An 11,424-nucleotide genomic window follows, 5' to 3' on the forward strand; every position below is an offset into this window, starting at 1 on the left:
CCCGTGGGTCTGGTGCAAGTTCATTCATCCAGGGGCCCCTGCTGACTCACGCTTATGAAAGTGGTTTTCCTGGCCCCGCCCCCGCCCGCCTCCTCCGAGGCCGTGAAATACCCCGGCCTCCCCGCCTCGCACAGCCTCCTCGGTCCCCTCGGGGAGACGGCCACTTGCTCCGCGGTGGCCCCCAGGGCCCTCCCGGCGCGCGCCAGGCCCGCGCCAGGCCAGGCTCGCCTCGCCCCCCGCGCCCCCCGCGCGCCCCGAGCCGGTCAGGTGAGTGGCCTGAGCAGCGCGGGCGCGGTGGGGGAGAAGCGGGGGGGGGGCGGGGGAGCCCCCGCGGGCCGGGCCGGACGCTCTTCCGCCGCGCGCTCCGCCGCCGCCGTGCCCAGGTGCCCGGCCCCCTCGGCCGCCGCCGCCCCCGCCCACGTGACGCCGCTGGCCGCAGGGAAGGGAGGTGTGGCCGCCCCGGCACGCTGCCCGCCGCCCGGCCCCTGGGTCCTGCAGCCGGGCCGGGAGCGCCTCTTGTCCCCGCACCCTGCGTCCCGGGCACTTGGCGCCTGGCAGGCCTGGGGTGCAGAGCACGGGGCGGGGGCTGCTCCTTGCTCCAGGTGGGGGAGGCTCCGGAGGGAGGGGCGCACCCCGCTGGGCCCCGGGGCTGCGGGCAGGTAGCGCTCGCGTCCACGGACCCTCCTCACCCTCGCCCTGTTTCAGCCTCACGTCCCTTTCTTGGTGGCACTGTTCCCACGGTCTTTTCCTCCGGGGGACCTTGCGCACCTTCCGAGGGTCGGCGGCCGGCAGGACTTGTTGGCAGTGTCTGGGACGTTCCTGGGCAAGAAGCCGCCTCCGTCCTGACCCTGGTCTCTCCCTCCCGCCCCAGGGTTAAGAACGCCCTCTGGGTGGGCTGGGCGTGGGGGAGATCCACAGTCAAGTGAGCAAAGGGCCACCAGCAGTGCCCAGTAAACGCCGCCGTGCAGGTGCCGCCGTGCAGGTGTCCGGGAGGCTCAGAGCAGTTTTAGCCCCAGGAACACTAGGAACGCTGGTGCTGCGGACTTCAAGGAAACATCCGTCCTTGAAGGCGGCCGATGTTCCCATTTTTTCTTTACTTATTTGCTTCTGTGAATGACAGACTCTCCCGGGAGCTGTTTGCAGTTGGCACGGGCTGTCTTCAGGAGGGACTCGAACAAAAAGTGAACATTGAAAGTTGGCCGTTCCAGCGCCACAAAACTAAAACGCATTAGTTTCAGATCGTCTGCTGTCCCTTGGCAGCCTGTGCGGTCTTCCAAGGTAATGAGAGTTCTCAGCTGCTCAGGGACGCTGCACAGGAAGTGACCTCGGGGTGGTGACCTCATGTATGTGGCATCTGGAGGCTTCTGGAAGGGAGCACTGAACTTGGAGCCCAAAAGCTCTGATGGGAAATGGGTCCCTCCACCTTCCGGGAAGCAGGATAAGAGGCGAACCAAGGGCTCCTAGGAGTGCCTCTTGCCCCTGTGGATGGGGGAGGGGAAGGTCAAAGGGACAAGAGGGTGAAGGGCATGGCCCAGCATGGGCGTGCTCATTCTGGGGGGCCATGGGAAGTCCACAAACCCCGGGGTCAAACTCGAGATCTGTCACCCACTGGCTCTATGACCTCGGGGGCATGGCTTCACCACCTTGAGCCTCAGTCTTCACATCAGTGAAGTGGGTTGCCATGAGAATTAAAAGCTGTAAGGCATACGGAGCTCTCAGCAAGGGCATCGCATGGGTCCCCATTACTGTTATTCCTGGAGACAGGAGAGATGGGGGTGGGGACCTGGGGCTGTTTGGAGGTTCTAGGAGAGTGTGCTGGGGAACTGCCGTCCTGCTCCCCACGGCCTCTGGCAGAAGCTGTCCCCCTGTCACTCTGCACTCTGGAGCCCGGCTCCCTTGACCTCAGCCGCTCTGTCTGTAATGCAGGAGTGAGTGGAAGGGCGCACAGTTAAGGATGAAATGAGTTAACATGTATAAAGTGGTTAGAACATGCTTGGCACCTAGCCAGCTCGTCACAGACGTGCACAAACGTCAGCCATTTGTGTTGGAGGTGGTGGTAATGGTGGGGGGCGCCCCCCAGACCCTCTCCCCGGGCAGACAGCTCGGCGCCTGCAGGGAACCCCGAGTGGAGAAGGCCGCGCAGTCCCTGATGCCGTCTTTCATCCCCTGGGGCCCCGGGGACCAGCGGCAGGGGGACTGTTCCCAGGACGAGGCGTCCTTGACATGCCACGTGACGTGACACTTCCTGCCGTGGGTCCTTCGCCGCTGAGCCCCCCTTTCCTCACCCGCCGGCCGAGGTGACACGGCTCCCCTCGCAGGGTCATCAGACCCAGTGCCATCACTTAGGTGCAAGCCATTCACTAAAGTGCGGGAAAAGGTCTGTTGTCATCCCCGGGGGGAGCGACACCGGGTCTTCTCACTGGCCCATTGCTGGGGAGGGGCTCTTCCTTTCCATCTGCTCCGGGTGGGTGCTGGTGTTCCTGTCCCTCTGCACGTGTGGAGGTCGTATTCTGGCCTCCGTCACGTTTGGTCACCAGTCAAGATTTTTTCTTCCAAGTGTGAATTGGTTGCCCTCTTTTCCAAATCTGAGAATGCACATCAAAATCCAGATTTCTGCCTTGTCCAGAAGACTGCTGCAGGCAGTGACCCTGGGCCCCCATCCCTGGTTGCTCAGGGGTGGGGGGGGGCGTGTGCCAGCCCACTCACTCTTGTACGCGTGCATGTGAGCCCCGGGCCTCACTGGGGCAGGCCAGTGGCATGCATGGTGCACACACAGGGAAAGCCTCGGCACCGGTTTCAAAGCTAACTTTGTGACACTGAGCGACTGTACGCCCTCTCTGGGCTCCGGGTGACACATCTGTGACCTGGGGTCATAACCAATGGCTTCTTGAGTGCGGCTGCGTGGGGAGTAGTTGGGTCCATGCTAAAGGCCACACACTCCTCAGCGCTCCGTTGGCTTGTGGCCTCCAGGACAGCAGCGTGTGGCAGCGGGGGAGGTCAGAGACCCCCTTACCTGGGTCTGGGGGAGGTGGAGCAGGTGGGTCTGGACCTTCCCTCCCCCTGGTACCTACCCCCCCAGGAACTGGGTTTAGGTAACTACGGGTGATGCGCTGCAGGCCTGTGGCCAGCAGGAGGCGTAGGTGTTCCAGAAACCGGCAAGTTTACAGGCATCTTTCCCCAACCCAAGTGACTCCGGCTTGCCAAGCCTCGACGCCACCTGTTCCACCTGAGCCGCTGGAGCTGGCAGTGGGCTCTGGTCCTTGCCCAGTGGCATATTCGCTCCAGCCAATGCTTCACGGCAATCACCTCCCTGTGTCCCCTCAACAACCCAACAGCGTAGAAACTATTATTATTCCCATTTTCTAAGATGAGGAATCAGACCCAGAGAGGTCCAGGAATGGGTCTGTGGTCACCAGCTAGGAAGCATCTTGCTGGACAATGGCTCCAAAGGCCACTGGCTGCACCGGAGACCTGGATTGTGGGGTGGGGATTGTAGGGGGCACAGAAGTGCTGGGCAGGGCTTGCCGCGGGGCAGGGGAGGGCTTACAGAAGATGGCCCGTAAGCTGGGGGTGTTGTTACTGTCTGCTGGTGAAATGGGGCGGGGGGAGGCTCAGACCTGGAGGTCACTGGGCTGGAGGAGGGGACCCTGCCCGGTGGGTTGGGAGGGGAGGTGGTTTGTTCGGACTGGGACCAGTGTGGGAAGGAGAGAAGGAACAGGGGAGTGGCATCTCGATAGGACTCAGGGAGGACCTTGGACTTGACCCTGAGGGCCACAGGACAACACCCCGTAGCCGGGAAGGGAGGGCATGACACCCCAGGCTCACGGAGTAGCCTTTCCTCCCTAGGTCAGCCGCCAGCTGCAAGCCCCCCACCAGCCACAGCCATGAGCAGCTGGAGAAACGACCCCCTCGGCAGCGGCGGCTCCGAGCCCCTCACAGTAGTCATCATCGGTGAGTGCGTCCGGGAGCACGGGCTGCGCTGAACCCCTGGGGTGAGGGTCGGAACAGGGCAGGCCCAGGGCAGGCATCTATTTACAAAAGTTGTCTTTAAGTTTGGCCGTCGAGCATTCAGGACGTGCCTGGTGCTAGGCCTAGCAATTTACAAAATGTCATTCCCCGTGACCCCTCCAAGAACCCCGAAGCCGGAGCAAAACTGTCCACTGAGGCTGGCCAGCAAGGGCGAGGGGGCCCGGCCCTAAGCCTGCAAGGGCTACTGTGTTTCCCTTGTACGCGGCACGGTGCTCGGGGCCACGTGAGGCAGACGCGGCCGAAGCACGCGGTTCCTGTCCTGCAGCCTGCAAAATGGGGACAGACGGCCCTTCCCCGATTCAAAGGCCATTTCTGTAAATCAGAAACAGCTGAACATCGGTGTCCTAAGGGCACGGCGCCTATGGGTGATAGTCTGCACAGCACAAGATAAGGGGGGGGCAGGTAAGGAGAGAAGCAGTGTCACAATGGTAAATGCCCAAGAAGCGCCGCACAGGAGCCGCGGGACTCATCCAGGCTTGGGGACTAGAAGCCCTGGGGGGGCGCTGTATCCCTCCTTAGGCTCCCTGCCCACCCACCCCGCCCAGAGCACAGGAATCTATCCTGTCTGACCAGCCACACAGCTTTGGGAGGACAGGAGGAGTTCTTAGTGATCTTAGAATCTGTCGTGTTGCTGTGTGACCACAAGCAAGTTACTTAAACTCTCTGAGCCCCAGCTTCCTCCAGGGTGACAGGGGAGAAAGGATAGCCAGCACCTTGCTAATGTTACTGGGGGACACGCGGGGCTGTCGCACATCAGGGCTTCGCGCTGGTCCGGCAGCAGCATCTGTCACGCCTTACTGTTTCATTCTTAAGATCCCTCGACACCTAGTAGGCACTCTGTAAACGTCCGTGGTTGTCACCTGCATCGCCCTGTTGTTAAAGGAGCACCCAGGAGGCCCTCGGCAATGGTCCCTTACTTTGTGACTGTTAGTACGCACAGCACCTGGCCCATGCTAAGGACTCACTGGTTTTTTTTTTAAAGATTTTATTTATTTATTTGACAGACAGAGACTACAAGTAGGCAGAGAGGCAGGCAGAGAGAGAGGAGGAAGCAGGCTCTGCGAGGAGCAGAGAGCCCGATGCGGGGTTCCATCCCAGGGCCCTGAGATCATGACCCGAGCTGAAGGCAGAGGCTTTAACCTACTGAGCCACCCAGGTGCCCCAGGACTCACTGTATTATGTTTATGAATCAAGAGCAAATCCATGAACCAGAGAGGTCAAGAGCAAAGCCCTCCAAGCCAGTGGTCTGCTGCCCTTAAAAGCCCTGCCCTCTGCCCCCACCCTCCCTCCTCAGGCAATGGTCCCTCAGGCATCTGTCTGTCCTACCTGCTGTCGGGCTACACCCCCTACGTGAAACCGGACGCCGAGCACCCACACCCACTCCTGCAGAGGAAGCTCGCCGAGGCCCCGGGGGTCTCCATCCTGGACCAGGTGGGTCAGAGCTCTGGGGGATACCCCCCCGCCCCCCTCCCAGCGAACTGGGGCAAAAATAGAAAGATGCGTGTGTTAGTCACATGAGGGGCCGCGGTCAGTCATGACATCGGTTGTCACAACTGAAGCAATGGCACTCCTGGCTCCCAGGGTCGCGGCCAGGGAGGCCATTTAACTCCCTACAGTACACAGGACAGCGGCCCCCCCCCTGCCCCCACCAAAGCACAAGCTGCCCCAAACATCAGCAGTACCGAAGTTGAGAAATCCTGCCTGAATCATTTGGCTCACTGGCCCCTGCCCAAGAGGGCACACCAGACCTTCACCCATGCCCCTCGCCTTCCGGAAGGCCGCTCATTGCCCGCCCTCCCCCCACTTCCGACATCAGCCATCCTCCTGGCTCCCTCCCCCTCCAAAGCTGGCTGATGAGGAAGTAACTGGGTCTAGATCAGCATTTCTCAGAATGCCTTCTACAGGACATTAGTTCCTCAGAGAAAATATTCCTACTCCAGGAAGTCTGAGAGATACTGGGTTTGGCAAAACTAAACAGGTAAATGCTGCAGTAAAAGCTGCAGGACTTGTCAGAGCCTTTACCGCGTTGATGTGCATTATCTCCTTCTGTGACGCAGCATTTTCCAAGCCTGTGTGACTTCCGTGATACGAGGGTGGGAATGCAGGACTGGGCAGCCTTTCTCCAGTGCCGCTCTGACCTATGCACCCCCTCCAGGACCTGGATTACCTGTCTGAAGGCCTCGAAGGCCGGAGCCAAAGCCCTGTGGCCCTGCTCTTTGATGCCCTCCTGCGCCCAGACACAGACTTTGGGGGAAACATGGAGTCCGTTCTCACCTGGAAGCACCAGAAGGAGCGAGCCATCCCCCATGTGGTCCTCGGCCGGAACCTGCCCGGGGGAGCCTGGCATGTGAGTGGGAGCTGGGAGAGGGGAGAAGGGCTTTGGGCCGAATCTGCCCGAGGTCCTGGAGAGGCTCCCTCCCGAAAGTTCGGGCTCTCCCCTTCCCGGCCTCCCCTTCCCTCGCGTTCCTGCTCTCGGGGCCCTCCTCCGCCTCCTCCCCACCTGCCTTCCTGCGCCCACCCCAGCGAAGGCCTCCCGTGCCCGCCCTCCCTACCGGCTTGGGGGCTCGGAGAGGCCTGGGCCAAAGAACTCCTTTCGCACCCAGTCCATTGAAGGCTCCATGGTGACGCTTAGCCAAGGCCAGTGGATGGGGCTCCCGGACCTGCCGGTGAAGGAGTGGATGCGTAGGAGGCGAAGGTGAGGCGGCTCGGGAGATCCCGGGGAGGGCGGGTGACTGGGCCTCCACCGGACGTCGAGCCCAGGAGCCAGAGGTATAAGGGCTCTGTGTTTCCGCTAGCCTGACCCTCCTCTTACTTCAGGACGGGAAACTGAGGTTCGGATGGGGAAAGACTTGCCCAGGACCACAGGGGGCTGGGCTCACCCCAAGACCCCCTGCCAGTGCTCCCGCTGCCTGATAGACAAACCGCCCCCGCCCCAACATGGCCCCTGGGAGCATCTCAGCCTCTAAGAGATACTGACATGACAGCTGGCCCTTCCCACCACTCAAGCATGGTCTGCAGTAATTTCTTTACTTCAAGGTCAGCGAGTAGGATGCACTTCTTTTTTGAAATGCTCTTGTAAGAGAAACCTGACCACACACAGGCAAGGAAGACAGCTCAGCCCAACCCGACGCCTCTCCACTGCTCTTCCATTCGGGGGTGCTTCCCCCGTCCTGTTTCCGGCTCCATCATGACCCCACGACTCCCACCCGTTGGACCGTCCTGGGGGAACAGCTCAGTCACTGAGCAGATGAATTCCAGGCCTGCTCATCCTGGGAATCGAGGCACCACATGCCCAGTGCTCCGGGCGGTGGGGGTTGGCAAACAGGGGATCGCCACTCGGGTGCTGGCCGACCTTGTGTGACGCCCTGTTCCCTCCGACCCCCAAGGGCCATGACAGGGGCCTGTTGTCCCCACGCTGCCACTCAGTTTCAGAAAGAGTCTATGTTCCTGCCGATCTGGTACAAAGATCTCCAGAGAGACAGGACTTCAACTTTAACTCTAGACATACCCTTTTACATTCTGCTTTTAAGGACAGGATATGGCATAGGATGTCAGGGGGTGAAGGCTGGGTTTACTGTCCTCCTTTTACGCGACTGCTTAATATTGCCCTTGCAGCGATCTGGCCTGGCTCTCCCTAGGGGCAGGGCCACGCCCACAATGGCCACGCCCACAAGGGCCACGCCCCTGCCCCCGGGGGGCTCTCAAGCCCCGCCCAGTCCTGGGGCTTTCCTCCTTTCTGACCTGCCCGTCTTAGAAAGAACAGCCTGTAGCATCTTAGGACCCTTCTCCGGAACAGTTTTTACTCAGAGAATGGGAAGTGACAGACCCACAGACACAGACCCCAGAGTTCCAGCGTCAGAAGCAGACGGGCGAGCAGCGGAGCTCAGGGCCGTGGGGGATGCCGTGTGAGCTGGCCCCGGCACGGGACCTGGTGGGTGTCACCTAGGATCCTCCATTATTTTGTTTTGGGTCGGGGGGGGGGGGGGGGGAGCAGAGGCAGAGGGACAAGCAGACTCCGCGCAGAGTGCAGAGTCCGACGTGAGGCTCGATCTCACCATCTAGAGCAGGACCTGAGCCAAAACCAAGAGTCAGACCCTCAACCAGCTGCGCCCCCCAGGCGCCCCTCGTAGGATTGTCCTTCAGCGAGTTCCTCCTGAGCAACGTGTCCGCAGCTGGAGAACGTAACCCACCTGCGGACACACAGGCCGGTGTCGGCGCTGGGATGGCGCCCAAGCCTTTAGCTCCGGCGACACTGGCCCGGGCAGGGGAGGCACTGAGAGCGAAAGCAAGAGGAACAACACTGGCGATAAAACAGCCTCTGCCCTTGCGGGGCGTTGGGGGGACTCTGCCAAGGGCTTTGCAGGGGCTGCTTTTAAATGAATGTGTTGGGTGAAGTCCAGGAAGCGTGCCCCACTCCAGCAGGCGGGGAGAATGTCTGCAGGAGCTCGCACCTGCGCGGCAGCTGCCCAGAACCAAGAGCCAGACGCCCCCAGCCCCAGGAGCCCCCCCTCGCCCCCACCCCCAGCACAGCCCCCTTCCTCCCGCCTGCGGCCGCCACTCCATCACCTCTAACTCCCCGCGCCCGCTCCTGCTTCCTGGACTCGACAGGAACAGGATCCTCGCAGCTTTCCGTAGCTCAGTGTTCAGCCCTGGGAGCAGCGGGGACTGTCCCCTGCCGCTCACCTCCGGGCAGGTTCTGTCCTGAGGTCCCCGTTCACCACACCGTCCGACCCTCTCCGCCGCCCCAGGAAGTAGTTCCATCGCCGCCGTCATCCCCGCTGCACAAATGAGGAAACTGAGGCTGGATCGTGTCAGGCACACAGCTCACCGGCAGCCGAGTCGGGATTTGAACCCAGGCCACCCAGTTCTGGAGGCCACACTCCCCCCCACCCCACCTTGATGAGGTACCCGAACGAGCTCCGTTTTACACACGAGGAGCTGGAGGCTCCGAGGGGGTAAACCGAGTCCCACGGCAGGGGAGGCAGAGCCACCGTCCAGCCCCGGGGCCCACCGCCGGCCTGGTCGCCCTGTCGTAGCTGACGGCTCCCCCACCCCCGTCAGCTCTCTGACACCCGCCCTCCCCCATCCTCCCTTCCAGAGGTCTTCGCAACAGCCGGGCCACGGCCGGGGACATCGCTCACTATTACAGGGACTACGTGACCAAGAAGAGCCTGGGCCACAACTTCGTGTCCAGTGCCGTAGTCACAGCCGTGGAGTGGGGGACACCGGAGTCCAGCGGCTCCGGGCTCCGGGAGCCCGGCCCCCTCTTCCAGGTGAGCGGCTTCCTGACCACCGAGGACCAGAGCCGGCAGCCTTTCTCCCTGTGCGCCCGCAACGTGGTGCTGGCCACAGGCTCGTCGGACAGCCCGGCCCGGCTGGGCATCCCTGGGGAGAACCTGCCCTTTGTCCACTACGAGCTCTCGGCCCTGGAAGCAGCCACGCGGGCGGGCACAGTGAGCCCAGGCTCGGACCCCGTCCTCATCGTGGGCGCAGGGCTGTCGGCCGCTGACGCGGTCCTGTATGCCCGCCACTACAACATCCCCGTGATCCATGCCTTCCGCCGGGCCGTGGACGACCCCGGCCTGGTCTTCAACCAGCTGCCCAAGATGCTGTACCCTGAGTACCACAAGGTGTACCAGATGCTGCGGGAGCGGTCCGTCCTGTCGCCCGGCCCCTACGAGGGCTACCGCAGCCTCCCGGAGCACCGGCTTGTGCTCCTCAAGGAGGACCGCCAGGCCGTGCTGCAGGACCCGGGGGGGCTCCAGAAGGTCTTCGGAGTCGCCCTGGTGCTGGTGCTCATCGGCTCCCACCCTGACCTCTCCTTCCTCCCTGCGGCGGGCGCGAACCTGGCCGTGGACCCTGACCAGCCCCTGAGCGCCAAAAGGAACCCCATCGATGTGGACCCTTTCACATACCAGAGCACCCACCAGGAGGGCCTGTATGCTGTGGGGCCGCTGGCAGGGGACAATTTTGTGCGTTTCGTGCAGGGTGGGGCCCTGGCCGTGGCCAATTCTCTGCTGAGGAAGGAGGCCAGGAAACCACCCTAGCGCCTGGCCTGGCCTCGTTGTACCCAGACCCTAACGAGGAAGGGAGGCTCCTACAGCCCCGCTGGACACCCCAGCGAGGGACGGGGGCCTCTCCTGGCAGGAGACGGGAGGGGCCCTGAGCCCAGGCAGCAGCCTCTCGGATGAAGACGAGCAGGGAACCCATGCTGCCTGGACTGGGACTAGTGCCCAGAGTGGGAACAGAGGCCGCAGGCCAGGGTAGGCTGTGATTTGGGGAGAAAGCTGCTGGTAGGGCAGCTGAGCACTGAGCCAAGAGGACTCCAGGCCCTACTCCTTCCAGACTCGGGTCCCAATTAAACCCAGTACCTGCCTCCACTGTTGTGTCTGCGGATTCTGTGCATGGGGAGGGGGCTGGGTGCCCCCTGGGTGGAGGCGGGGAGCACAGGGCCATGTGGGAGAGCCTTGGGCTGGGGAGCTGTGTGGCAAGGGACGGTGCCCTAAGTCAGGGCACAGCTGTGTTAGGAACTGAGGGGACAGTGGGGGGGGGTAGTGTTTCCACGGCCCCTGCCCGCCCCTGCCCACCCCTCCAGCCTAGCCCCTGCCCCTCCTTCCACTCTCTCAACTTAAGGACCACTTAGTGCAGGCGGTTTCCTCTGCCAGGAGCCCCTCCATTCCCCCCAGGGCAACCCCCTGTTCGGGGCCCAAGGTTCATGGCATTGATGGCTCGTGTATCTGTGCCATCTCTCCAGTAACCTCCTCTGCCCGCTTGGATCTAGGTGCCAGGAGGCCAAGGACTCCCCCACCCCCACCCCAGTCCCATTAGTGCAGCCCATGGCCTAGCACGGGCCTTAACGCGTCCTTCGGACAGATGGACGATGGGTGGATAGGGCGCGAGGGGAAGAGGGTGTTCTGGGCCACCAGTCTGGGCGCTGGTGGGGGAGGTTTGAGGGGGCCCGCGGCCCGCAGTTGTGGTGGGGGAGGCCCAGCGCGTGGGCACGGGTCCCCGGAGCTGCAGCCAGCAGAGGGCGCTCCGGGCTCGCCGGACACCTGCGCTCCGGCCCTTGCGTCGGCGCCACGGGTGGGGTGGGGGGGGGCCTTCGGGAGGGGGGCAGCGGGAGACTTTCGGGGGGCCGGCCCCCAGGGAGCCCCCGGCTGCGCGGCCGGACCCCCACCGACCCCACGCCTCCTGGGCAGCCCCTGCGGTGGCCAGGCTGGGGTCCAGCCCCCAGCACCGCGCCCCCGCGGTTCGCCCCCCGCCGCCGCGCCCGGCTGCCGGGGGCGGGGTGGGGGGGAGCGGTGGACACGAGGCACGTGGCTCGGGGTCCAGGCGGAGCGCCCCCCCCTTCCCCGGTCCCCCGGCGCCGGCCCGTCCCCGCGGTGGCCGCGGCCG

General features: G+C 63.2%; 1 protein-coding gene across 3 annotated transcripts in view; it reads left to right on the forward strand.

Annotated features, from left to right (window-relative positions):
- Window positions 1-10,409, forward strand: part of OSGIN1 (oxidative stress induced growth inhibitor 1) — a 31,411-nt gene extending 21,002 nt beyond the window's left edge. The window contains exons 1-6 of one of the 3 annotated variants that reach the window (XM_059382633.1): window positions 129-267; window positions 3,847-3,951; window positions 5,324-5,460; window positions 6,185-6,376; window positions 6,633-6,724; window positions 9,128-10,409. In XM_059382633.1, the coding sequence (XP_059238616.1) occupies window positions 3,885-3,951; window positions 5,324-5,460; window positions 6,185-6,376; window positions 6,633-6,724; window positions 9,128-10,076 (1,437 nt within the window). In that variant the 5' untranslated portion in view covers window positions 129-267; window positions 3,847-3,884 and the 3' untranslated portion in view covers window positions 10,077-10,409. Of the gene's footprint in view, window positions 1-128; window positions 268-1,143; window positions 1,279-3,846; window positions 3,952-5,323; window positions 5,461-6,184; window positions 6,377-6,632; window positions 6,725-9,127 lie in introns of those variants that run through there. The other 2 variants (XM_059382631.1, XM_059382632.1) reach the window with 2 other exon arrangements.
- The last annotated feature ends 1,015 nt before the right edge of the window (window positions 10,410-11,424 follow it).

Source organism: Mustela nigripes, chromosome 17 (genome assembly GCF_022355385.1).
Source record: "Mustela nigripes isolate SB6536 chromosome 17, MUSNIG.SB6536, whole genome shotgun sequence".
NCBI lineage: Eukaryota > Metazoa > Chordata > Mammalia > Carnivora > Mustelidae > Mustela > Mustela nigripes.